We start from the raw sequence: 26,031 nt of genomic DNA, 5'->3' as shown, positions 1-26,031 counted from the left end.
CCAGGCCAGTGGCTTCTGTTCCGGTTCCACACATGCTTCCTTACTGAGTCACTGAGCCCTTCGGGGCATGCTCCAGTGCCTTGCGGCACAATGAGGCTGCCGGGCACCGGAACCAGCTCCAGGGGAGACTCCCTCTCCTTGGTTGCAAGCCTCCCTGACCCCAGTGTGTGTTGGGGGCTTGCAGTGACTCTCCACCCCCTTCCCCTCACCACCCCCACCATTCCCAGGACCTGGTAGCTTTGGGTCCTTCTTCCCTGTGAGGGTCCTCGGCAGGCCTGAGCCCCTCACCGCTCTGCCCTCGTTCAGGGTCGGGGCATGGGGAGGGGGACAGGAGGGGAGAGGATGGAGATGGGACAGAGGAGGGGGGCGGGTCCCAGAAGCTGCAGGGTCTCCAGCTCCTCCCGTCAGGAGGTGGACGCCGCTTCCTCTTGTGAGCATGGGCCAGCCCTGCGGTTAGCGATGGCCAACAGTCAGAGGTGACCTGTGAAACTTCCCAGCTGGGTGTTGACATGGACGCGGCTTCCTCTTGCACTCCTGGAACGTTCCCTCGTCAGGCCAGCTCCACGCCATGAGATGCCAGGCTGCCCAGAGAGTTCCCGTGAAGGAAGACGGGGCCCCAGCGGAGTGCCCACTGACCACAGGCATCCATGGTGGACCATTCCACCCAGGCGAGCTTTGGGGCAACAGCGGACACATAGACACGGGTGCAGTACCCAGCTGATCCCAGCAGCCCACGTGATGTAAGTGGTGGCTGATCTAAGACACTTAAGTTTTGGGTATACAGGTGGTACCATTTTTTATCTGTTCAGCATCCCATCCTTTGGGGGAGCCAACCTGGCCCCCTCCAGGTGGTCCCCAGCCCCCCTCCTTCCCACCCTTTCCCCTCTGTTGCCATCACAGGTTGGCCCTGCCCGTCTTCCAGAATCTCCCTCTGGGGCTGGAGGTGTTTGGAGCTTAGTCATCTCGTGGGCTTGCCCTTAAAAGCCCAGGTTTTCTCATTCTAGCTGCTCAGCTTGCTTCTAGGTCACGTGCCAACACTGGCCCCTCTCCCCCCTCCCTCCACACCATCTCAAGTTAGTTTCTCGTGTTTCCACTAAGGAACCACGAATGACACAAACGTTGGCAGGAAGGAGGAGATGGGAGGCCACTGTGCCCTGGGCCAGGGGCTTGGGGACAAGTTCTCACCCGAGAAGGGAGAGGTTCCCGAGGTCCCAGGGTCCGTGGCCCTGTCGCCGAGAGCTGAACTGCTGATCGTGTCCAGTGGGGGGTCTGCACGGCTGCCCCTGACAGCGGTGGGCCGTGGAGAGGGGCTCGCCGACCCCGCAGTTCTCACCCGGCTGCGGGATGATGCGCAGGGCTGGTTGGCTGGCTGCTCTGCTCGGAGGCTCCGTGCCGGCGCCCCTGGGCTGAAATCCTGGAAAACTGAACTGGGGGCAGAGCCCGCAGGTGGTGCACGTGGCACTGGCTGAACTTGCAGCCACTGCAACAAGAGTGGGGCGTTCGCTGGAAAAGGCTGGAAGCGGTTGTTTGAAAGTCAACACCTGGGAGGCCTGGGAAGCCCCCAGCCCAGAGGGAGCAGTTCCCGCGCTGGTGGACGGTCGGGAATTCCCACAGCCCTGCCTTGCTCCCAGAAGGCTCCGGGCAGCGATCCCGAGGGTAGCCTGGGGACAGAGAGCTTCCGCAGAGGGAAATGGAAGAAGTCGTGGGTTTCCGTCACCATTTGTGAGACAAGGACCTGCCCTCCGGACGATGAGTGTGCCCTGCAGGCCGGTCCACTGAATGCCCTCCGTCTGGGGGGGCAGAGAGCAGTTGGCCCCTCGTTAGGACTGGCCCTGGGCGCCCCCTCCACCTCACCCGCCCACCGGAACCTGGCTCTGCCACCCGGGAGTGCCAGTCTGCCTCTCTTCATCTGGGCCTGGGAGTCCTCAGGGCCCCCCAGGCCTGCCCACACCTGTTCCTCCTGGGCCTTTGCTGCTGAGCCCCTGGGAGGGGTCAGCCTGGTGACTCTGGGGGCCCAGGGCTCTGTCCTGTCTGGGGCAGTGGGCCAGGCAGCACGTGGGCCGGGGGGCAGGGCCGGTCCCTTGGGTGGCACGGCCCCTCCTCCCAGCCTTTACTCATTAGCCAGACTGTGTGGTGCCCCGGCTGGCTGGGCGAGGCTGGCTGCGCGGGTGCTCTGGCCTGCGGCGCGGCTGCTGCCCGGGCTCGGAATGGACGGCCCCCGGGACGTGGTCCCCCCGGGCCGAGGGAGCCGCTGCCCTGCCCTCCGCAGGCTGGTCCCTGTCGGCTTCGGGGCCGAGGCGAGGACGCTCGTTGTCCTTTCTGGACCCCTGGTAAGGAGGCGGCGGTGGGTGGAGGGCCGCCACCCAGGCGTGACGCGAGGGCCGGGCGGGGACTGCTCACGACCTTGCCCAGAAACTGCCCATGATGACCGTGTCCAGGTGGCCCCAGGGGCTGCTGCCCAGAGCCTGGCAGGGCCTGACCCCCTCAGCAGCGGGCAGCCCCCCTCCTCCCCCCGCCCCCCCGTCAGAAGGGGCAGGCGTGTCCTTCTTCGGGAACCCACGGGAAGGCTGGGCTGAAAGCCGAGAGGGCGAGTGAGGTCCCCTGCTGCAGGAGAAAGGCAGCCTCTGCCTGTTTTATTTCCAAAGGGAAAATGGCTTAGATGCATTTTTTCCTGACCGTAAAGACTAATAAATATGTGCTCGCTCTAAGAGTTTCAGTCAACACGAAAAGTTAGAAAACACTTCTTTCTAATCCCAGCCCCTGGACAGAGCCGTTCCTAAGGTTTTGGTGTCTTGAACCCCGCTCCTCTGTGCGTGGCCTGACGAGCTGGTGACGATAGCGTCGCCAGCGGTACCCTCTCCAGCCCCTGTGCTGGGTGCTGCTTGGCGGGGAGACCGGGGCTCAGGGGTTAACGCAGTTGCGCAGCGGGGGATGGGGTGGGACCCGGGCCTCCCATCACCCAGCCTGGCTGCTGCAGCAGCCTCGGCCACATGCTCGCTCCCCCGCACTGGGTGACTTGCCCTGTGGCCTCGAGGGGCTTTTGCGGGTCTTTGCTCCGCCTCACAGGGCCTGGAGAGCCTCTCTGGCGGGGCTGGGCTGTGAGGGGTTGGCAGGACTGAGGGGCCCTTGACCGTGGCCGCCGTCCTCCAGTTCCTCTTCCAGATGCTGAACTTCATGACCTACGTTGTGAGCTCGGTGTTCTGCGGACACCTGGGCAAGGTGGAGCTGGCGGCAGTGACCCTCTCGGTGGCCGTGAGTACGGCCAGGGCCGCAGGGACCTTCCCCCCTGGGCTCCTGGGAGAAGAGACAGCCTAAGGGCACAGCCGGACCTCAGGGCCTCGCCCAAGGCACACCCCACGGCGCGGGGAGGGCCCGGCCAGGACGGTCACGGGCTGCTGGGCAACCCCCCCAGGCGCAGGGTCCCCCCTCGGGCTCCGCCTGACGGACTGCGCTCTCCTGTGTGTGCCTCCAGTTCGTCAATGTCTGCGGAGTTTCCATTGGATTTGGCTTGTCCTCGGCCTGTGACACCTTAATGTCCCAGGTAGGTGGGCCTCCGAGAGCCTGGCGGGGCAGAGCCAGTCCTTCAGCTGCTGCAGAAACGGTGGGGCTGGGGGCCCACCTGAGGCCCCGTAATGTCCCCTGGATCTGGGAGCTCGTCAGGCCCTGGGCCGGGGCAGCTGTCCCTGGCACACCCACCCCCAAGGGCCACGTGCTGCAGGGACCAGACCCTCCCCTTGAAAAGAGCCCGGGCAGCCGGGCGAGAGAGCCCTGGAGGGAAAGACAGTCCCCTGACCTCGAGTGCGAGGGCCCACGGACGGGGCTTCCAGCTCTCGGGGGCCCACAGCCCAGCGGGGCTCGGCTCCGGGGGTCCCGGGCTCACGGTGGGCCTGACTGCCGCTCACCCCCAGGGAGACTTGGCAGGTGTTCTCGTGCCGGGGGGCGGGGGGCGATGCCTCCCCCATCGGGAGCTGTTGGCGAGCCAGGCACGACGGGCGGACGGAGGCTGGGGCTCAGCAAACAGCTACTGCTGTCCCCCTGTGAGCAGGCCGAGCCCCCGCAGTGGCCGCCCCGGGTGATATGGAGGGCTGCCCCACCCCGCCCTGCCGGGAGCCTGCGGTGCCCGCCCGCCCCCCAGCCCTGGCAGGGCCCCCGGGGCAACGGGCAGGTGCGCGGGGCGTGGGCGCTGACCCGCTGTGTTTCAGAGCTTCGGCAGCCCCAACAGGAAGCACGTGGGAGTCATCCTGCAGCGCGGCGCGCTGGTTCTGCTGCTCTGTTGCTTTCCCTGCTGGGCGCTCTTCCTCAACACGCAGCACATCCTGCTGCTCTGCAGGCAGGACCCGGCCGTGTCCAGGTACCCCGGGCGGGGGGACCCCTGGCGAAGCCCACCCCCGGGCCCCGCGCTTCTCTGGGCCCCGAGCTGTCGCGAGCGCAGCCCCTCTGGGACGTTGCGGGGTTGCTTTGGAGTTACTCCCGCGCAGCCTGCTGCTCCAGCCGTGGCCAGCAGGGGGCAGACCAACGGCCAGTTTTAACTGAGGAGGAAAAGACAGGATTTGCGTGGTGTGTGTGTTTGTGTCCCAGCGTGTGGTTGGAGCCTCAGAGATGCTTTTTGAAGAAGTGAAGGGTGCACCACCCCAAATTCCAAACAGTGGAAACAGGACTGAGCCCGACTTCTGATGAATCACGTGCTTTGTTATTAATTTTAGATTTGGCCCCTCATGGGAACACCTTGCTCATTTAATATTATGCGCATGGAATTTGGTTATTTCTTGATGTGATAGAACCTTTTTTCTCCCTTACAAACCACACGTCACTCCGAATTCAAGTTCCTCAGCCCTGAGACCCCGTGGTTGGGTCCTTGGGCCCCTCCTCCTGCGCCTTCCTAGCACGTGGTGGCAGCCTCCCCCAACCACTGAGGTTCCACTTGACTTGGGGGTCTTGTCTCAGGGGTGAAGCCTGCTGAAGCCTCTCCTCACACCCGGGGGCGCAGGCTGCTCCGCTCAGAGCCCCGGTTCTCCCGCAGGCTGGCCCAGGAGTACGTGCATGTTTACATCCCAGCGCTCCCGGTAAGTCTTCTGCTGAACTTGGGGAGGTTGGGCCCACAGTCCCCGAGATTCTGGCTTTTTGCCTGTCTCCCCATCAGCTGGGGAGGCCATCGGCCCTCATGCTGGCGGCCGAAGGAGAAAAGTTCTCATTTTGGTTGGTGCAGATTGAACTTTTAAAAAGTAGCATGGGGACTTCCCTGGCAGTCCAGGGGTTAAGACCCCGCACTTCCATTGCAGGGGGCACAGGTTCAATCCCTTGTCGGGGACTGCAATACCACATGCCGCGCAGCAAGGTCAAAAAAAAAAAAAAAAGAAAAGAAAAAGTTATTACAATATTAGTTTTTAAAACATGTAGCACGACATGTTTTTCTGATTAGAAAACCATTTATGGGAGAAATTCTGGAAAGCCTGGGGAAGAAAAAATTCAAATCTGTAATCCTACCACTCAGAGAGAACACAGGTTAATCCTTCTCTCCAGGATTATTTCTCTTTGTGGGCATGTGTGTTCAAACATACAGACTCGTGTAGTGTGAAACGGGGCCAATGTGTGTATGTTGTATTATAACCTGTTTTTTCCCTTTCAAATAAATATGTCATTAGTCTCTTGATAGCCTTCCACAATATCCATTTCAAAGGCGATGTGGTATCCCCTAGTGCCATAATTTATTAACCAATCCCTACATGTTAGGTATTTAGGTTGTTTGCAATAGTCACTATTATAAACTAGATTGTGATAAACATTCTTTTAGAAAAATCTTTGTGAACATATGGAATGATTTCCTTAAGATGCGTTATTGGAATTAGAGTTGCTCTGTCAATGGCTTTTTTTTTCCTTTTAATTAATTAATTTATTTTTAAAATTTTTGGCTGTGTTGGGTCTTCGTTTCTGTGTGAGGGCTTTCTCTAGTTGTGGCAAGCAGGGGCCACTCTTTATCGCGGTGCGCGGGCCTCTCACTGTCATGGCCTCTCTTATTGTGGAGCACAGGCTCCAGATGCGCAGGCTCGGTAGTTGTGGCTCACGGGCCTAGTTGCGCCCCGGCATGTGGGATCTTCCCAGACCAGGGCTCGAACCCGTGTCCCCTGCATCGGCAGGTGGACTCTCAACCACTGCACCACCAGGGAAGCCCCGATACTTTTGACTTAGAGTTTTTAATGCATAGTAACAGTCCCATAAATCCCATCCTTTATGACGTCTGTCTTTGGGCTTAAAAACAATGAACCCATTGTAAATTGTAGAAGCTTTTGCCTATATTTCCTCTGAACCCTTTCAATGGTTTCTGTCATTACATTTAAGATCGTAATCTAACAAACTTTTTCTAAGACTCATTGAATATTCTCTCCTTTCTCTGTTAATTTATTAAATACTAAATAAGCAGTCCATCCACTCCGATCAGTTTCTGAGATTCGAGACCTGCCCAGTGGTCTGTGTGTCCACCCCCAGCCCATTGCTACACTGTTTGATTTGCTGTGGTTCAGTGCACGCAGTACCAGGTGGCAGTGCTGTTTCGGGGGAGTCCATCTTCTCATCTCCGGCACCCCCTATCCTCCTCTGCACACCAGCACTGGGGATAGAGCTCTTAAGGAGGGGGCTGGGAAGGGGGCGGGTCGGGGTGAATGTGTGTGGGGTGCCCACAGGGGATGCCAGGCCTGGCAGGGAGCCCCAGCCTCACCCTCCTCCTGTCTGGAAGGCCAGTGCCATGACCTCTTTGGGGCCTGGCCAGCTCCACATTTCTTCTGTATCATGGAAACCACCTGAAAAGTCTGGTTTTTCTCCTCCGAACCTTTGGCTATTCAGACCAAGTGAAGGTATCTTGTCAAACAGGGCCATTGGGGCTGTGTCGGGGGAAACATCACGTTATCACTGTGGCAGCAACTTTTTTATCAAATAAACAAAGTCCCTCCTGTACAGTGGTGCTGCAGAGTTTAACTACCAATAAAATAAGAATCATAATGACTCTTAACGTTTACATGATGCTTACCTTATTCTTGGAGCACTTAAATGTGCCAAATACTGTTTTGTAAGCACTTTGCAATGTTAACTTTGTATATGAATGTATGTATAAATATTAGGGATTCACACACATGTTATTGTGTGTGAGGAAACTGAGGCACAGAGAGGTTAAGTAACTTGCCCAAGGCCACACAGCTCACAAGAGGCAGAGCCAGCGTCTGAACCCAGCTCCTTGCTCTTGCTGACTGAGCGGTGCTGAAGAGAGGCGGAGGGCTGCGGGGAGGGTGCACAGGGGGTGCAGGCCCCGGGCCAGGCCTTGACAGAGGGCGGAAAGGACAGGGCGGTGCCCCTGACACACACACTGACGCACAGGCCCTCTCTGTCCTCGGCAGACGGGGAAAGGCCCACCACCCCCGTGGGGTCTCCAACCTGCTCTGCTGAGGCTGCTGCCGCCACACCCCTGGGTGCCCTCCCGCTCCCTCAGTCCAAGGCCTGCCCCCTCCAGGTCCTTGTCTCTGGCGGCTCGAGCCAGGCCCAGGGTGTCCCGACCTGTGGGTTTGGGCTCAGGAGCCCTGCGGCTCTCAGGCCACCTCCCTGCTGGTCCCAGGCCGGGGGCTGGAGCGCAGGTCAGCACACAGCCCATCTCTGGGGTCCCAGAGGTACCGTGGTGAGGCAGTTGCCCCACCTCATCTAAGTGTCCGTTAGCGTCCGTCTGGTGGTGTTTTGGTAGTTGTTGCTTACTTCGCTTGTGTGTTTATTTTATACAGGCAAATTTTCTTTACAGCCTGCTGGCCAAATACCTGCAAAATCAGGTAGGGGTCCCTGGCCGGAGCTGCCCCCAGCCCCCACCCTGTTCCACTGGGCATGGCGCTTTGCCCCATCCTGATCGCCACACGGGGGCCCTCGAGGAGCTGCGTGTCCCCAGCCTCCGCCCACCCCCCTCAGTCTCACCCTCACCTACTTCAGGGCATCATGTGGCCCCAGGTCCTCAGCGGCGTCGTGGGCAACTGCGTCAACGGGCTGGCCAACTACATCCTGGTTTCCGTGCTGGGCCTGGGGGTCAGGTGAGCACCGGGACTGGGGGCCCAGCATCTGGGGGTCGTGGGGAACTGGGGGCTGCTGTTCCCTGGGGTTCTGGGGACCCGCTGCCAAGGAGACGGGGTGAGGAGCTGCTGCCCACCCCTGCCCGGCCTGCCCGAAGGGGCCCAGAGTGGGTCTCCCCTGGATGGGGCCCATCCCGGGATGGGGTGCCGGCAGAGCCAGGCCCGTGGCCCTCCCCGCCCGGGCCCGGACTCAGCCGTGGCCCCAGCCCTGCCGTCCCTGCTCTGCCAGGGGCTCGGCCTGTGCCAACACGGTCTCCCAGTTCACGCAGGCCGTCTTCCTGCTGCTCTGCGTCGTGAAGAAGAAGCTGCACCTGGACACGTGGGCAGGTGCGAGGGCCGCCCTTCCTGGGGGCGGAGCGGGCAGGTGGCAGGCGGGGTCCCAGCTGCAGCCCGTTGCAGGAGGCCTGGCCCCGGCCTGCCTGCACGTCCCTCAGGGCGCCCTCCCCGGCCCCCCCACCGCCGCCCCGAGGCCCGGGCTTCCCCATCCAGTGTGCCAGGGGGCAGGGCCCTGCTGCGGACAGGCCCAGGGAGCTCTCTGCCGGCTCCCTGGTCTCGGGATGGAGGAGCAGCACGGGTGGTCGGCAGCGGCGGTGCCCACGTTGTTCGCTGAAGCTTCACGACACCTCGTTAGCCCCGGTTATTTACGTGCAGGAAGCTGGTGCAGAGAGGGTTTGTCATTTGCCCCCAAGGCCAGAGGTGGTACGTGGTGGAGCCTGGACCGAACCCGTTCCCAGGCCTCAGGTTCTGAGCTCTTAGCCCCTGAGACAGCGCCAGGGGCACTGGCCAGGCATCCTCCTCCCCCCACGAGCCCCCTCCAGCCCCCACCAGCGCGGGGGCCGCTGGCTAGCCCCCCACAAGACGCCCAGGTGCCCGGGCCGAAGGCAGGGGGCGGGGCCGCAGGGTGGATCGCGGCTCAGCTGGCGGGCCTCTGCTCCTAGGCTGGTCCAGCCAGTGCCTGCAGGGCTGGGGCCCCTTCTTCCGCCTGGCCGTGCCCAGCATGCTCATGACTTGCATTGAGTGGTGGGCCTACGAGATCGGGAGCTTCCTCATGGGTACGTGGACAGCAGGGTGTGGGGAGCCGCGTGGGCCGCCCCCCAGCTCAGGACCCCCTCTCCCGGATGGGTGGTCTCCCAGCCCGGCCCGTCTCCCCACCGGGCCGTGAGCTTCCGGCGCTGCCCGGCGTAGGCCTGGCACTGAGTGGACGCCCGGGCGTGGTGGTCAGTCAGCGAGGGAGTGAGGTCCCGCTGATGCGTGAGCAGCTGTGGGCATCACCTGGCATGTTGTGTGCTCATCAGTGGACTCGGTCCAAACAGCCAGGGCTGGGGTGGCCCCTAGAGACCTTCCAGTCCACCCCTGACCCAATCGGAGATGAGAACGTGGACCCCAAGAGTTGGGTGGTCCGGAGTCACCCGGCAGGGCTGAGAACTGAACTCTGCTTTCCTGCCCCTGGTCCAGTTCTTCCCTTCTTCATCACACCTCGTACACAGAGGAGAGACCCTGACCCTGTAACACCTGGGCAGCGGTCTCCTGAAGGGCTGGAGCCCAAGCGGGAGCGTCCTTTGCTGCATCTGCCCTTGGAAACCACTGGCCCCTTGGTCCCCGAGCAAGGGGCTTGCTGTCAGCCCAGGGCTGTGGGCTGGCCGGCCGGGCACTCACCATGTCCCCCGCCACCCCCAGGCCGGCTCAGCGTGCTCGACCTCTCTGCGCAGGCCATCATCTACGAGGTGGCCACTGTCGTCTACATGGTGAGGCTCGATGGGGACGCCTTCGCCATGCCCTGCCCCCAGCCCGGCGCCCTGCCGGCCTGGGGGTGTCAGAGGAGGGGGGGCTGTCCCCTCAAAGGCTGTCTCTGTCTCCCGAGGGACCCTCTGGACCTCCTGCACCCACCAGGCCCAGGCCCTGCCAGACACACGTGGCCCACGGCTACTCTGCTGAATTCACGATGTTGCAATTGTTTTGAATTAATTGGCACCATTTAAAATAGGGAGATTTCACATCACAATCTAGATAGTGGCATTTTTTTGAAAAATGGGACATGCCATTTAGCAGTGAGCCCACGTTCCTGCACACCCCAGCTGGTGGGCGCTGGGGAACAGTGGCCCTCGTGAGGGCATTTCCTCGCGTCCACCGTGGACCCCGCAGCTCCTTCCTCTCCCTCGGACACGTGGGTTGTCCCGTGTCACTCGTGTAGCATTTGCCGGCCTCTTGGGCCATGCAGTCTGTGACCCTAGCTTTAATCAAAAATCATCACGCACTAAACTAATTTATAAGGTGATTCTTGTTACGGATGGCTTCCGCTGAATCTTTTCTTCTCACAGGGAGCTTTTCTAACATAGTTAAGACCACATCCACCTCTTTTTTTTTTTTTTAATTTTTATTTATTTATTTTTTCGGTACGCGGGCCTTTCACTGTTGTGGCCTCTCCCGTTGTGGAGCACAGGCTCCGGATGCGCAGGCTCAGCAGCCATGGCTCACAGGCCCAGCCGCTCCGCGGCATGTGGGATCTTCCCGGACCGGGGCACGAACCCGTGTCCCCTGCATCGGCTGGCGGACTCTCAATCACTGCACCACCAAGGAAGCCCCCACATCCACCTCTTTAACATGCGTTTACTCCTGAGTTTCCGGCAGCGCGTTGATTTCGGTTGCCTGTGATGTCTGACGGCCCGGCCCGGTGGGTTTGGCCCTGGGTAGCCCAGCCCACCTCCCAGGTCTCGGCCTGTCGCCAGCAGCCTCGCGGGCCCCGCCCCCCCGGGACACATCCTGCCTCCCTCTCGGCCCCCCGGGGCAGGAGGGGGGCTCTAACCACCACACCTTCTTTTCTCTGATCCCAGATTCCCATGGGGCTCAGCATCGCGGTCTGTTTCCGAGTGGGGACGGCCCTGGGAGCCGCAGACACCGTGCAAGCCAAGCGATCTGCTGTCTCAGGCACCCTCTGCACAGGTAGGTGGGGTCGGGACCTAGGCGGGGGAGGGCTTGGGAGCCAACAGTTCACCTTCCAAACCTGTCATACCTGCCACGTGGCCTAGAGCAGCCCCTCTGACCAGCAGCAAGCCTGCTGTGCCCCTTCCGCTCCTTCCTTGCCGCTGGGGTTCTGGGCTGTCAGTTTCCATCACTTAGTGCGACTCTGGGAAAACCGGTCCCCCTTCGACCTTGCCCTGCCGGCATTTCCACGAGCTTGGGACCTGCCCATCCCAGCCCTCAGAGTGGCCCCATCTGTGTCCATCCTGCCTCTGCTTTCTGCAGCTGCCAGGCTCAGATCAACTCCTCGTGCAGAGCAGTGGCTCTCAGGCTTCAGCCCTGGGGGTGGGGTAGGGGTGTGTGTGTGAAAACACAGAACCCCACCTGCCAGAGTTTCTGACTCCGTAGGTCAGAGGTGATGGTCTGAGAATATGCCTCCTCTAACCAGCTACCAACGACGCTGCTGCAGCCGGTGCAGGGACCCACTTTGCGAACCACAGGAGGAAAGGCGTTTCACATGTGGTGCCCTCCTTGCCAGACCACAAACGAGGGTCTTAGTCCAAGTGAACATGGGGTGGGGCTGGACGGGTGGAAGCTGGGCCGTGCCTTTGGTCTCTTACAGTTGGCACCTCGCTGGTCGTGGGCACCCTGTTGAGCCTCCTGAGGAGTAAACTGGGCCACATCTTTACCAATGACGAGTAGGTAATCAGTTCTCTCACTTCTGGGGATGCCAGGTGCTCCCCAGCTGGTCCCCAGAGACGCCCCCTCTACTGCTCACCTGTCGGTAGACAGGGCACCAACCAGGGGGCAAGGTGAAATTTGGGGGCTTCTCGGGGGGTTAAGACGTGTGTCCCCCAGACACAGGGAAACTCAGAGACAGGAGCATCAGTTACGTTGGCGTGGGGCAGGGGCAGAATAGAAGGGACGCGAAGGGCGCTCCAAGGATGCGCTCGTGTCTTACCGCTCCCGTTCTCCTGCAGGGAAGTGGTCGCCTTGGTCAGCAAGGTCCTGCCGCTTTACGTCGTCTTCCACCTGTTTGAGGCAGTCTGTGTGAGTCCTGCTCTGACCCGCCCCCCCCCCCCCCCCCACCGTTCACGCACCCTCCCTGAGGCCGGTCAGGGCTGTGAGCGTTAGCTCACCGATTCGCAGAGAGGGCTGACCGGAGAAGCGTCCGAAGTGTCCGCTCGTGTTGTTTCTGTCACTCAGAAAAATGAGCCCCCTTCTGCTGTGCAAGTCCAACACGCCAGAGACGCACGCAGATGAGCAGAATCCTGGACACTGGCCCCAGTGTAAACTCACGAATCCGTTCCTTCCTCGTTCCCCGGAGCGGGGGCCAGGAGCAGTCGCGCCAGTTGCCAGAGCAAAGGGACCCTTCGGAGGAGTGGGTCGGCCCAGAGTACAGCGGGCCTGACTTCCTGCTCCTGGGATCCCTAAAGGGCAGGTCCCGTGTAGTGCAAGTTTGAACTATGTGAACTTTTAAAAGCGTGGCAGAAAGAAAGAAAGCGCTGAAGTCTCATTTGATAAGCAGAATTTTGAAATTCTGGGTCTTCTACGTCACATCTCGGGTCCCGTGAATCTTTCAGGAAGGCATCCCAAGCGTAAAACCCACATCTCTTCGTGGAGTGAGTGCTTAGCTGGCAGCACAGAACACTGGGGCAGACACCTGCACGAGAATTATTATCAACTCTTATGGAAAATAAATAACCTTGGGAGAAACTATGCGTGCAGGATTTTTCCAAAAGCCCCAGTGCTCTCTGCCCAGTTCCCTGTTCGTCCCAGGACTGGCCTTTGAACTTAGCCGGGCAGATACCTGGCGCACGTTTCTGACCTCAGCAGGACCGCTTGCTCTGGGCTGGTTTTCGGCATCAGATCCATAGCTTTTCCCGCAGAACGTTAAGAGAAACTGGCTTATGGGTTCTGTTATTGCTTTTGTCATGGGCTGGTGTGAAGGACACTATTATTACTTTTTCTCTAGCTCCAAGGTGAGGCCACGGCTGAGAGATTCCTCCTGCAATGTAAGGTCAGGGGGTGCTCTGGCTTCTAAATGTTCTGAAGGCAGCACCTCTCCGTTCAGTTTGCCCACCAGGGAACCCGAGGCAGACGTGCAGTTAGCAATTGCAAGGGATCTTAGAGCTTGTGTATCTGCATCTATCATCTTTCCCTCCGGCTAGATCTATATCGTTCTTTTTTTTTTTAATTAATTAATTTATTTATTTTTGGCTGCATTGGGTCTTCGTTGCTGCGTGTGGGCTTTCTCTAGTTGCGGCGAGCGGGGGCTACTCTTTGTTAAAGTGCGTGGGCTTCTCATGGCGGTGGCTTCTCTTGTTGTGGAGCATGGGCTCTAGGTGCACGGGCTTCAGTAGTTGTGGCATGTAGGCTCAGTAGTTGTGGCACGCAGGCTCAGTAGTTGTGGCATGCAGGCCCTAGAGCGCAGGCTCAGTAGTTGTGGCACACAGGCTTAGTTGCTCCATGGCATGTGGGATCTTCCCAGACCAGGGCTTGAACCCGTGTACCCTGTACTGGCAGGCGGATTCCTAACCACTGTGCCACCAGGGAAGACCCGATCTCTACCATTCTTAATTTATGTGTTCCATGGACCTAATCTTTATTTTATATTTTTTATAACTTTCTTGAGTTTTAATTTACATACTATAAATTCATGCATTTTAAGTACATAAGTCAATCCTTTAAAATAAATTTATACTTGTGCAGCCAGCACTTCAATCCAGTTTTAGAATATTTTCATCACCCCCCCCAAAATTCCTGGGGCCTGTTTTTTTTTTAATTAATTTATTTATTTTTGCTGTGTTGGGTCTTTGTTTCTGTGCGAGGGCTCTCTCTAGTTGTGGCAAGCGGGGGCCACTCTTCATCGCCTGCGCGGGCCTCTCACTATTGTGGCCTCTCTTGTTGCGGAGCACAGGCTCCAGACGTGCAGGCTCAGTAGTTGTGGCTCACGGGCCTAGTTGCTCTGTGGCATGTGGGATCCTCCCAGGCCAGGGCTCGAACCCGTGTCCCCTGCATTAGCAGGCAGGCTCTCAACCACTGCGCCACCAGGGAAGCCCCATGGGGCCTGTTTTGAAGTCACTCCCTGCTCCCATGGCCAGCCCTAGGCAATCCACTGACTTGCTTTCTGTCTGTGTGAACTTGCCTTTTCTGAATATTTCATAGACATGGAATCATATAGTATGATCATACAGTCTTTCGTGTCTGGTTTCGTTCACTTAGTGAAATGCTTTTGAGGTTTGTCCGTGTTGTAGCATTTTTCAGGACTATTTCTTTTTTGTGGCCGAATGGTGGTCCCTTGTGTGGCTGTAACATGCTTTGCCTACCCATTCATCAGGCGATGAACGTTTAGGTTGTTTTCAGTGTTGGCTGTTGTGACTAAGGCTGCTGGGAACACTCACGTACAAGTCATCATGTGGACGTATGTTTTTGCTCCTCTTGGTAGAGTCCTAGGATTTGAGTGGTTAGATTGAAGCATAAGTTTATTTTTAACTTTCTAAGGAACCATTAATCTGTTTTCCAAAGCAGCTGTACCATTTTACATTCCCACCAGCAATATATGGGGATTCCAGTTCCTCCCCCTCCCTTGCCAATTCTTGGTATTGTTTGTCTTAAAACTTTAAAAACAGATTTTATTGTTAAGACCAGTTTTGGGTTTACAGAAAGATAGAGAAAATACAGCGAGTTCCCATAAACCCCTTCTCTCCTCCTTTCCCCTTTTATTTACATCCGGTATTAGTGCAGGACATTTGTTTAGTTGAAAGAATATTGATACATTATAATTAATTAAGTCCATAGTTCTCCATAGGGTTCATTGCTGGCCTTGTACATTCTATGGATTTTGACAAAGGTATAATGACATGGACCCACCATTATAGAATCATACGAGATACAAACTACTATATATAAAATAGATAAACAACCAGGTCCTACTGTATAGCACAGGGAACTGTATTCAACATCCTGTGATAAACCATAGTGGAAAAGAATATATATATCTATATATATCTATATCTGAGTCACTTTGCTGTACAGCAGAAACTAACACAACATTGTAAATCAACTATACCTCAATTAAAAAAAAAGAATCATGGGAGGTCCCTGGTGGCCTAGTGGTTAGGATTCGGCACTTTCGTTGCCGTGGCCCGGGTTCAATCCCTGGTCAGGTAGGGCCAAAAAAAAAAGGAATCATATGCATAATTTCACTGCCATAAAAATCCTCTCTGCTCCCCCTGTTCATGCCTCCTCTTCTCCCGCTGTCCCCCTCCCTCACCTGCTGGCCATCTCTGATCTTTTTATTGTCTCTGTAGTTTTGCCTTCTCCAGTGTCTTATAGTTGGAGTTAAACAGCACGTAGCCTTTTCAGGTTGGCTTCTTTCATTTAGTCATGTGCACGTAAGGGGCCTCCACTGGGTCTTTTTGTGGCCTGACAGCTTGTTTCTTTTTAGCACTGATGCTTCACTGTCTGGACGGACCACATTAAAGGACATTGGGGTTGCTTCCAAGTTTGGCGAATTATGAATAAAGCTGTGAACATTATTGTGCAGGTTTTTGTGTGGACATAGTTTTCAACTCTTTCTGCAAATCCCTGCCTGCATGATGGTTGGATAGCATGGTAATATTATGTTTAGCTTTGTAAGAAATTGCCCTACTGCCTTCCAAAGTGGCTGTACCATTTTGCATTCCCATCAGCGATCGGTGAGAATTCCTGTTGCTCTGCATCCTCGCCGGAATTTGTTGTCAGTGTTTTGATCCTAGTCGTTCTAACGGGTGTGTAGCGGTGTCTCATTGCTGTTTTAACTTGTAACTTGCGACTGACGCGTAATGTGGAGCGTCTTTTCATACGCTTATTTGCCGTCAGTGTGTCTTCTTTGGTGAGGTGTCTGTTCAGAGCCCATTTTAAGATTGGCTTGTTTTCTCATTGTTGTGTTTTAAGAGCTTTTGTTTAGTTTGTTTTTAATTTCTATTTTTATTGGAGTATAGTCGATTTACAATGTTGTGTTCGTTTCAGGTGTACAGCAAAGTGATTCAGTTATACATGTATACATTGTAAAATGTATTCTTTTCCATTATGGTTTATCTCAGGATATTGAACATAGGTCCCTGTGCTATACAGTAGCACCTTGTTGTTTATCCATCCTATATATAATAGTTTGCATCTACCAACCTCAAACTCCCAGTCCATCCCTCCCACACATCCCTCCCCCAATAATTCTTTATATGTTCTACACATAAGTCCTTTATCAGGTATATGATTTGCAAGCCCAGTCTGTGGCTTGACTTTAATTTTCTTATTTATTTATTTATTTATTTTAAAAAAAGAACTATTTTTATTTTTGGCTGCATTGGGTCTTCGTTGCTGTGTGCGGGCTTTCTCTAGTTGCGGCGAGTGGGGGCTACTCTTCGTTGTGGTGTGCGGGCTTCTCATTGCAGTGGCTTCTCTTGTTGTGGAGCACGGGATCTAGGTGCACAGGCTTCAGTAGTTATGGCACGTGGGCTCAGTAGTTGTGGCACACGGGCTTAGTGGCTCCGTGGCATGTGGGGTCTTCCTGGACCAGGGCTCGAACCCGTTTCCCCTGCATTGGCAGGCGGATTCTTTTTTTTTTTTTCCTTTTCTGTATGCGGGCCGCTCACTGTTGTGGCCTCTCCCGTTGCGGAGCACAGGCTCCGGGTGTGCAGGCTCAGCGGCCATGGCTCATGGGCCCAGCCCCTCCGCGGCATGTGGGATCTTCCCAGACCGGGGCACGAACCCGTGTCCCCTGCATCGGCAGGCGGACTCTCAACCACTGCGCCACCAGGGAAGCCCGGCAGGCAGATTCTTAACCACTGCGCCACCAGGGAAGCCCGCTCATTTTCTTATCTTTTGAGCTGCAAAAGTTTGCACTTTTAATGTAGTCCAGTTTCTCATTTTCTTTTCTTTTATGGCTCACGCTTTTGCTGTCATATATAAGAAATCTTTGCCTAACCCAAGGTCACAAAGATTTTCTCCTATGAATTCTTCTAGACATTTTATAGTTTTAGGTCCTACACTTACGTTTATGATTCATTTTGAGCCCATTTTTGTGTTTGGTACGAGGTAAGGGTCTACGTTTATTTTTTTGTGTGTGGATATTCAAGAGTCCCAACACCATTCTTGGTGTGTGAAAGGCTATTCCCTCCCCAGTGATTTATCTTGGCACTTTGGTCAAAAATCAATTGGTTGTAAATGTAGTGATTTATTTATAGAGTCATAATTCTGTTTCATTAATTTATATGCCCATCCTGTGCCAATACTACACTGTCTTAATTACTGTAGCTTTATAGTGAGCTTTGAAATAAGTTAGTATAAATCTTCCAACCTTGTTCTGTCTTTTTAATTGCTTTTGTTCTTCTAGATCCTTTGCATTTCCATATGTATGTTAGAACCAGCGTGTTAATTTCTACTAAAAAGCCTGCTGGGATTTTGAAAGGAATTGTATTGACTCTGCAGAGCAACTTTGGGAGAATTGTCATCTTAACAGTATTGTTAAAATGGACATGGAATGTCTCTCCGACTAGTTAGATTTTCTTTAATTTACCTCAGCAATGTGCTGTAGTCTTCAGTGGTCAAAACCTTGCACTACTTTTGTTAAATTTATCCCCAAATATTTTGTTCTTTTTGATGGTATTATGAATGGAACTCTTAATTTCATTTTTAGGTTGTTCATTGCTAGTTTATAGAAAGATAATTGATCTTTGTTTATTGATCTTTTATCCTGTGACCTTGTTAAACTCATTCTAGTAGTTTTTGGTGTGTGGAGTCCTTAAGGTTTTCTCCATATAGGATCATGTCATCTGTGAATAAGGAGTTTTACTTCTCCCTTTCCGTCTGGCTAAACCTCCAGTACGATGTTGAGTGGAAGTGGCAAGAGCATACACCTGTGCCTTGTTCTCGATGTTAAAGGGAAAGTATTCAGCCTTTCAGCATTAAATATGTTATCTGTAAAATTTTTATACATGCCCCTTATTGAGGCTGAAGAAGAGCCCTTCTCCTAGTTTGAAATATTTTCTCATGAATGCGTGCTGGATTTTGTAGAATGCTTTTTCTGTATCTACTGAGATAATCACATGGTTTTGTCCTTTATTACTATGGTGTAATTACATTAATTGATTTTCAGATGTTTTACCTTGCATTCCTGGGATAAAACCCTCCTGACCATGGCGTGTGTCTTTTCTAATATATATCACTGAATTTGGTTTCCTAGTATTTTGTTAAAGATTTTGCGTCTACATTCATGAGAGATATTGGTCTGTGATTTTTATCTTTTCCTTTGTGATATCTTGATCTGGCTTTGGTATCAGCATATCATTGGCCTCCTGGAATGATTTTGAAAGTGTTCTCTCCTCATACCTATACATTTTGAGTTTGTGAAGGATTGGCATTATTTCTTCTTTAAACATGTGATAGAATTCACCAGTGAAGCCATCTGGGCTTTTGTCTGGCTTTTGTCAGAAGATTTTTAACTAATTTTATTTACTTGTTATAGATCTATTCACTTTCTATTTCTTTTTTTAAAAATTTATTTATTTTATTAATTTATTTTTGGCTGCGTTGGGTCTTTGTTGCTGTGCGCAGGCTTTCTCTAGTTGTGGCGAGCGGGGGCTACTCTTCGTTGCGGTGTGCAGGCTTCTCATTGCAGTGGCTTCTCTTGTTGCAGAGCACGGGCTCTAGGCGCATGGGCTTCAGTAGTTGTGGCACGTGGGCTCAGTAGTTGTGGCTCTAGAGCGCAGGCTCAGTAGTTGTGGCGCACGGGCTTAGTTGCTCCGCGGCATATGGGATCTTCCCGGACCAGGGCTTGAACCCGTGTCCCCTGCATCGGCAGGTGGATTCTTAACCACTGCGCCACCAGCGAAGTCCCTCAGTTTCTGTTTCTTGTTGAGTTTGTTTTAATAATGTGTGTCTTTCTAGGAATTTATTCACTTCAAGTAAATTGTCTAAATCTTTGGCATGAAGTTGCTCATAATATTCCCTTACAGTCCTTTTCTTTAGGGAAAGTAGTAATGTCTCTCCTTTCATTCCTAATTTTGGTAATTTGTGTCTTCACTTTCCTGTTTTCTTGGTCTTATGTTACCAAGGTCACATCCTTAGTAAGTGTTCGTCAGTTTTGTGGATCCTATCAAAGAACTAGAATTTTGGTTTCATTGATTTTTCTCTGCTGTTTTCTGTTGACTGTTTCAATGAATTCCACTTTAATTCTTATGATGTTCATCCTTCTGCTTTATTCAGGCATAGTTTGCTTTTCTTTACTGGTTTCCTAGGGTGGAATATTAGGCTACTGATTTGAGACCTTTCTTTTCTAATATGGGCATTTTAAAGCTATACATTTCCCTCTAAGTATTACTTTAACTGCGTCTCATAAATTTTGATATATTGTATTTTTTTCATTCAAAATATTCTAAAATTTCTCTTGTGATTTATTTTTTGACCCATGGGTTGAGAAGTGTGTTGTTTAATTTCCAAATATTTGGGGGTATTTCCAAAATTCTTTCCGGTAGACATCTCTAATTTAATTCTGTTGTGGTCAAAGAACATCTTTTGTATTAATCCAGTCTTTCTAAACATATTGCGAGTGCCAAGTCGTAACCACTAGACCTCCAGGGATCTAGATGTACTGAGGCCTGCTTGGTGATGTACCACAGGTCCATCCCAGAGAGCAGCCTTTCCCCAAGGCCTGCTGTTTTGTTTCGTCTTGCCTGTGATCCTGTCTCCTCCACAAACTGCAGTCTCTGCTCAGTTTTGGATTTTGTTTTTCTTGTTTTTAAGCTTAGCTTCCTAGGGGTCACCCCTATGTCTGCCTAGCTCAGTGTTCAGCCAGTTACTGTTTGGAGGGGACGCTCAGGCACCTCTGACCGCTGGTAGGGCTTCTGTTCTCTGCTGAAGGAGCCGAGTATGGGCCGGGGCCCACGCACAGTTCAGGCTGTTTTCGAGTCTGCCCCAGCTTTTACTTTCTTCTGGGTCCTCCTTGTGTCTCTTCTGTGCATGTGCACAGGCTCCACCGTCCAGGATGTGTGGGAGGCTTGGGCCTGCTACAGCCTCTGCTACACGCATGCTCAGCCGCTGGTCCACTTGGGACGGAGAGCTTACCAAGCACCCCCTGCCCCAGCTGTTTCGTCTCATTGGAGCTCTCACTTGTCCACCGGTCCACTGCTTCTCCCTGACAGGCCCACAGCCTCAGGCTAGCGGGCCCACCGAAACTGTCTCTGTAATTCACAGTGCTCTAAAGGGCTTCTCAGCCTTGGCACTACTGACATTCTAGGACGGATAATTCTTTGTTGTAGGGGGGCTGTCCTGGGCACCGTAGGATGTTTAGCAGCAACCCTGTCCTCAGCCCGCTAGATGCCAGTGCACCCCCCCCACCCCGAGTTGTGACAACCAAAACCAGCTCCAGACATTGCCACATGTCCCCTGGAGGGCAGAACCACCCCCCAGATGGAGAAATACTGGTCCAGAGCACATCAGTCGTAATTTGGCAGAAGTCTTTTTTTAACCAGAAAGGATCATCTTTTATGTCATGATATATATTAACGAGAAACATGTGTACCATATTTTAAAGTTGAAGAGGCACACATCTCCTACGCCCAGCACATTTACCTCCGCTCACATGTGGGAAAGCAAACCACACAATACTCCCCATCCCTCAGCTTAACAAAAGTAACCGAACATCTGTTGATCGATAGTGCTGACGGAGCATGCGCGGAGCCTGTAGTTCCTTAGCTCGTTAGGTCTGGGCTCGAGCTGGGAGGATGAGACAAGTGAAGAGGTGGTGCTTTCTGTAGACACGTCTCACGAGAGCGTCATCATGGGGGCAGCAGCGGGAAAGGCTGCCTCTTTCGTACGGCTGGCAGGAAGGCAGGATAATGCCCCAAAGACACCCACATTGTGACCCCCCGGACCTGTGGGCGTCACGTGGCAAAAGGGGTCTTTGCGGACGTGATGAAGCCGAGGGTCTTGAGGTGGGGAGCCTGTCCTGGATTATCCAGGTGGCCCAGTGTTTTCAGAGGTCCTTAGAAGTGAGAGAGGGGGAAGCAGAGGTCAGAGCGACGCCTTTGCTGTCTGGGGCCCGCGGGCAGGAGTGCAGGCGCCTCTAGAAGCTGGAAAAGGCAGTGAAGCAGATTCTGCCCGGGGCCTCGAGAAGGAACCAGCCCCACCTTCAGCATAATGGGACCATTTCGGCCTTCTGCTCTCAGGAACCGTAAAATCATCCGCGTGTTTTGTTTTAAGCCACCGTTTGTGGTAACTTGGTGCAGCAGCGACAGGAGACCTCCACACAGTCCGTATGAAGCGAGCTCAGTTTCCCAAGCCGGTGGGTAGTCCGTCACCAACTTCACCTTCCCTCTCCAGGGAGGCAGTCTAGGTGTCGACCGGGGCTCTGGAGTTGTGTCCGAAATGCAGCGGCTTCTGTGTGACCCCGCTGGGAAGGAAGGGGGACAAGGGCCCATCCTGGTCCCGTGCTATGGACTTAAACGAGGCCATGCCCCGTAGATTCCTGCGGAAGCCCCCGCTGCTGAGACCTCCGTCAGCCTCAGCGTCACCAACCCCGGCCCCCTCTGCCTCCCCGCAGTGTCTCTACGGTGGGGTCCTGAGAGGGACCGGCAGGCAGGCCTTCGGGGCCGTCGTGAACGCCGTCACGTACTACGTCATCGGCCTCCCGCTGGGCGTCGTGCTGACCTTCGTGGTCGGGCTGGGGATCACGGGTACGTGGAGTTGGGGGAGGCGGGGCGCCCCGGGCGTCATGAGACGCTCCCACCGTCCCGTGTCCTGCAGGCCTCTGGCTGGGCATGCTGGCCTGTGTCTGCCTGGCCGCCGCGGCCTTCGTCATCTACACCGCCTGCATGGACTGGAAGCGGGCTGCGGAGGAGGTGAGTGCCGCCCCCCAGAACGCCAGCGGCGCGCCTCAACGTCTCCCGTCATGGAGACGGTGCGGTGTCAGCGGCGCCCCTTCCGGGTACCCCCCCAGACCCACAAAGGAAACCTCAGCAGCCTGACTGCCAAAGGCCAGACTAAAGCCAACGGCTCAAACTCGTCTGAACGTGGGTGAGCCCCGAGGGTGCTGGGACCTTGGAAGAGGCGATGGCAGCACCCTGTCACCGTCCTCTCGGAAGAACTGAAACCTCAGAGGCATTAAAGCCACAGCTTAGGCTGCAGGCTGAGCGTGGAGGGGGTGCTCTCGGACCGAACCCCCGCAGAGTGGGGGTTTGCCTTCGTGGGTGGATCCAGGCCTCCTGACAACGGATTAACACAGCCTGAAACACCACCCCTGTGAAGTCCCGCAGAAGGGTGAACACGGGCAGACCTCGCTGCACTGCGCTTTGTAGGTGCTGTGGTTTCTGCAAGTTGAAGGTCTGGAGCGAGCCCTCATTGAGCCCGTCTATCGGCGCCATTTTCCCCGCAGTGTTTCTCACTTCATGTGTCTCACGTTTTGCTAATTCTCATCATATGTCAGACCTTCTCATTATTATCTCCTTTATGGGGAGGTGTGATCACTGATCTCTGATGTCATTATTGCAAAAAGCTGATGACCTGCTGAAGGCTCAGGTGATGGTTAGCATTTTTTAGCAAAGAGGCACTTTTTTTTTTTTTTTTTTGCGGTACGCGGGCCTCTCACTGTTGTGGCCTCTCCCGTTGCGGAGCACAGGCTCCGGACGCGCAGGCTCAGCGGCCATGGCTCACGGGCTCAGCCGCTCCGCGGCATGTGGGATCTTCCCGGACCGGGGCACAAACCCGTGTCCCCTGCATCGGCAGGCGGACTCCCAACCACTGCGCCACCAGGGAAGCCCAAAGAGGCACTTTTTAACTGCGGCAGGGACGAGGCTTTTTTAGACATGATGGGATTGTGTGCTTAACAGACTCCAGTATCGTGCAAACATCACTTCTATATGCACCGGGAAACCAGAAAACCCGTGAGTGGCTCTGTTGTGACATTCGCTTTATTGCAGTGGTCTGGAGCCTCCGACGTGTGCCTGTGTGTGACCACGTCCTGCTCGGCCTGCAGGGCACAGCAGAGGCCGGGGTGGACCGCAGGCCGACCGGACAACTCCGTCTCCTTCAGGTGCAGAAACGTGTGGGGCTGCCGCCCCAGGCCGCTGAGAGCACAGCCCCCAGCCTCAGACCCGGGCCTGAGAGAGCGGTCGTATCTTCAGGTAACGCTGCCCCGCGTGTGCGGGTGACTGGGAACCGCGCGAGCCCCAGCTGCCTTTCTCCCTCAGCGTGACAGTGACCTCCGTCCTAACGCCAGGAGAGTGACACTAACGTCCGCTATCTAAGAGGCCCCGGGAAGCAGGCCCCATCCCTCCCCAGCCTGGGGGGCAGTGAGCCTCGGTTCCGTTCAGATGAGGGAGTGGGTTGAGCGCTTAGGTCTCTTCCCAGTCATCCTGCAAATGCAAAGGCAGGGGGTGAGGTCAGAGCACGGGCCGTTGGACCCTAGAGCATGTTGTCAGCACTCACCTCCAGCCCAGGTGGGAGGCCTGCAGGCGTGGGTTGGGCAGGTCAGCCTGGCTCGACTCAGCAGCCTGCGGGTGCTTCCCGCCGACCCACCGAACCCCACCAGGCGGCCGCTTTGCTGCCCTAGGGCGGGCGCTGGTTATCACGGCCCAAAGCCCCGGTTATCCCAGTGCCTGTGTGTCGTCTTGCGGTGGGGAACCAGCTGCAGACTCTATGGGTTTCACTTGTCACGAGGGAACGTGCAAAGGCAGCTCGACTAAGCGTTTCATACGTGCCCTGAGGTCACTGGTGAAGGTTAGGCATCACACAGGCTCAGACAGGCACGCGCGTCTGATCTCATCTCACCTTAGCGACAGCCTTTCCTGCACATCCCACGTAGTTCTCTTCTCTGGTCATGCCGTAGAGAAAAGGCGGGCGTCTCCTGCTGTGAGGGACAGGCGTTGATCGTGCACCTCCAAGCCACCCCCCACCCCACCCCCATGCTAAGCTGGCCCCTGTTTGCCTCTGCAGTGGCTACGGGCAGCCACCCTGGCGTGACCCTGACAATGTACTCAAGGCCCGAGGCCCATCTGGACCTCTTCGGGACTCCAGAAGCAGCCCAACCCCTGCCAGCTCCCCCTGGCAGACTTTCGGCCAAACAGCTGGCCATCCGCCGAGGGGCTGCTCTGGGGGCAGCGACAGGCACGCTGGTGGTGGGGCTTGTCATCAGGGTCCTGACTGCCAGGCCCTAGCAAGCAAGGAAGCAGAGTGGCTGCCCACCCCACATCCTCAAAAACAGACCTTTAGCCAGTGCCTCGTGTGATGTAACAGGTCTGAACTGCGGTTAACTGCTCTTTAGCAGACCTCAACTACCAGAAGACGAGGCTCCTGGGGTTGCTACCATTATTCAGTAACGTAAATGGCTTCAAATTGGAGATTTCAAGTCAAAACAAAATGGCAAATGGCGCCGTTACATTAAGAAGTACATATTTCTAGGCCGAGTCTGCCGCCCAAGTCTGTACACAAAGCCTTTGTGAAGCTCTGGAAAGGGGGCCAGTGGGCCCCGCGCGGAGACCCCCATCTGCGTCCTGCCCACGCACCCTCCGCACATCCAGGCGCCGTGAGGCCCCGACCAGGGCCGGGCTGGTCACCTTTCCTTCAGTCCTCTCGTGGCATCAGCATTTTCACGTATCACAGACCTTGAGAAACACCTTTCATACGGTAGCAATAAGATACAAACAAGGGCAGTGAAGCCCAGATCGTTGGGCCACGTGGCCTCAGGCTGGAATCTGATGCTAATCCAAGTTCTAGGATGCTTTTGAGGCCTGGGACTCGGGACCATTTCTGGGCTCCAGGCTGCACACCGCCACCCAGTGCGGGCAGCCTGGCCTCTGTCATCATCAGTCCCTTCAGCGTCAGTAGCTATAAACACACCCACAGACAGACGGATTTATTGATCAAGGTCAATAGGAAACAAGGATGCAGAGTGCAAACCCTGGTTCTGAAGAGTCAACACGCCGTGGATCCTGCTGCAGGCCCTCCGCCCACAGGAAAGCAGAGGCCTGCATCCTCATGTGACATGAAGACAGCTTCTGCACCCAAACACAACGACCAGGTACGGAGCACAGAAGAGGCACGTCACGTGTCCTAAGGCTGAGAGGTATTGAGGAAGACGGACTCCATGCTCAAGTAAGTTCGGGAAACAACACACATCGGCACGTCAAAGGTTCTGTAGGCCTGGGATCTTTAAGATGCTGGTGTGCTTTACAAACCCCTTCTAGGCAGGGTCGGCAGTGGGGCCAGTTTTTGTGTAAAACCTTATGGGATTGGTGTCTCGTGAACGTGCTTACAGAAATACTTGTTTTGGGTCAGCAGATGGGGAAGGAGGATATAGTTGGGAAAAAAAAAACCTATCTACTCTATAGATTATTTTTAAAAACAACCCACAAATGACAAAGTAAAACTTGAGAAAAATCTTCTTGGCTGAGAATTTAAAATGAGAAAAAATCAGTTAAAGAAAGGTGACCAACACCACCTTTCAATAGATAAAGGCAAAAAAATGGATTTATAGTTGGAGAAAACTTGTGGTCAAAGAATTGTCTCCAACGGGATATCTGAAAACGAAGAACGTTATTACAATTCATGCCAATTTTATCAAATACAATGTATTTATTCTGAAGCAGAATATACTAGTAGACAAGTCAATAATTTTGCTTAATTAGAATGTTTAATATTTGCAAACAAATCAACAAAGGATTAATCTCCAAAATATATAAACAGCTCATGCAACTCAATCTTAAAAAAAACAAACAACCCAATCAAAAAATGGGCAGAGGACCTAAACAGACATTTCTCCAAAGAAGACATATAGATGGACAAGAGGCTCAACATCACTAATTATTAGAAAAATGCAAATCAAAACTACAGTGAGGTATCAGCTCAGACCGGTCAGAATGGCCATCATCAAAAAAATCTACAATCAATGCTGGAGAGAGTGTGGAGAAAAGGGAACCCTCTTGCACTGTTGGTGGGAATG

General features: G+C 54.4%; 1 protein-coding gene across 1 annotated transcript; it reads left to right on the top strand.

Annotated features, from left to right (window-relative positions):
* Positions 1-2,204: 2,204 nt before the first annotated feature.
* Positions 2,205-24,597, top strand: LOC132511072 (multidrug and toxin extrusion protein 2-like). Its single transcript, XM_060133838.1, has 17 exons — positions 2,205-2,330; positions 3,151-3,252; positions 3,473-3,541; positions 4,203-4,351; positions 5,021-5,063; positions 7,761-7,805; positions 7,960-8,057; positions 8,326-8,423; positions 9,035-9,148; positions 9,774-9,841; positions 10,928-11,036; positions 11,677-11,752; positions 12,035-12,104; positions 21,637-21,769; positions 21,840-21,934; positions 23,125-23,215; positions 24,027-24,597. The coding sequence occupies exons 1-17, from the start codon at positions 2,208-2,210 to the stop codon at positions 24,245-24,247; spliced, it is 1,704 nt and encodes a 567-aa protein (XP_059989821.1). The 5' UTR covers positions 2,205-2,207; the 3' UTR covers positions 24,248-24,597.
* Positions 24,598-26,031: the final 1,434 nt, after the last annotated feature.

Source organism: Lagenorhynchus albirostris, chromosome 20, assembly GCF_949774975.1.
Source record: "Lagenorhynchus albirostris chromosome 20, mLagAlb1.1, whole genome shotgun sequence".
NCBI lineage: Eukaryota > Metazoa > Chordata > Mammalia > Artiodactyla > Delphinidae > Lagenorhynchus > Lagenorhynchus albirostris.
Note: the sequence above shows the minus strand (reverse complement) of the source record. Positions and strands in the feature narration are given on the sequence as shown.

Excerpts from the sequence above, each read along its gene's own strand:
- LOC132511072 (XM_060133838.1), top strand. The coding sequence starts at position 2,208 with ATGGACGGCCCCCGGGACGTGGTCCCCCCGGGCCGAGGGAGCCGCTGC. Across the intron at positions 8,424-9,034 it reads GCACCTGGACACGTGGGCAG|GCTGGTCCAGCCAGTGCCTG; the intron begins GTGCGAGGGCCG and ends CTCTGCTCCTAG. Across the intron at positions 21,935-23,124 it reads GGAAGCGGGCTGCGGAGGAG|GTGCAGAAACGTGTGGGGCT; the intron begins GTGAGTGCCGCC and ends CGTCTCCTTCAG.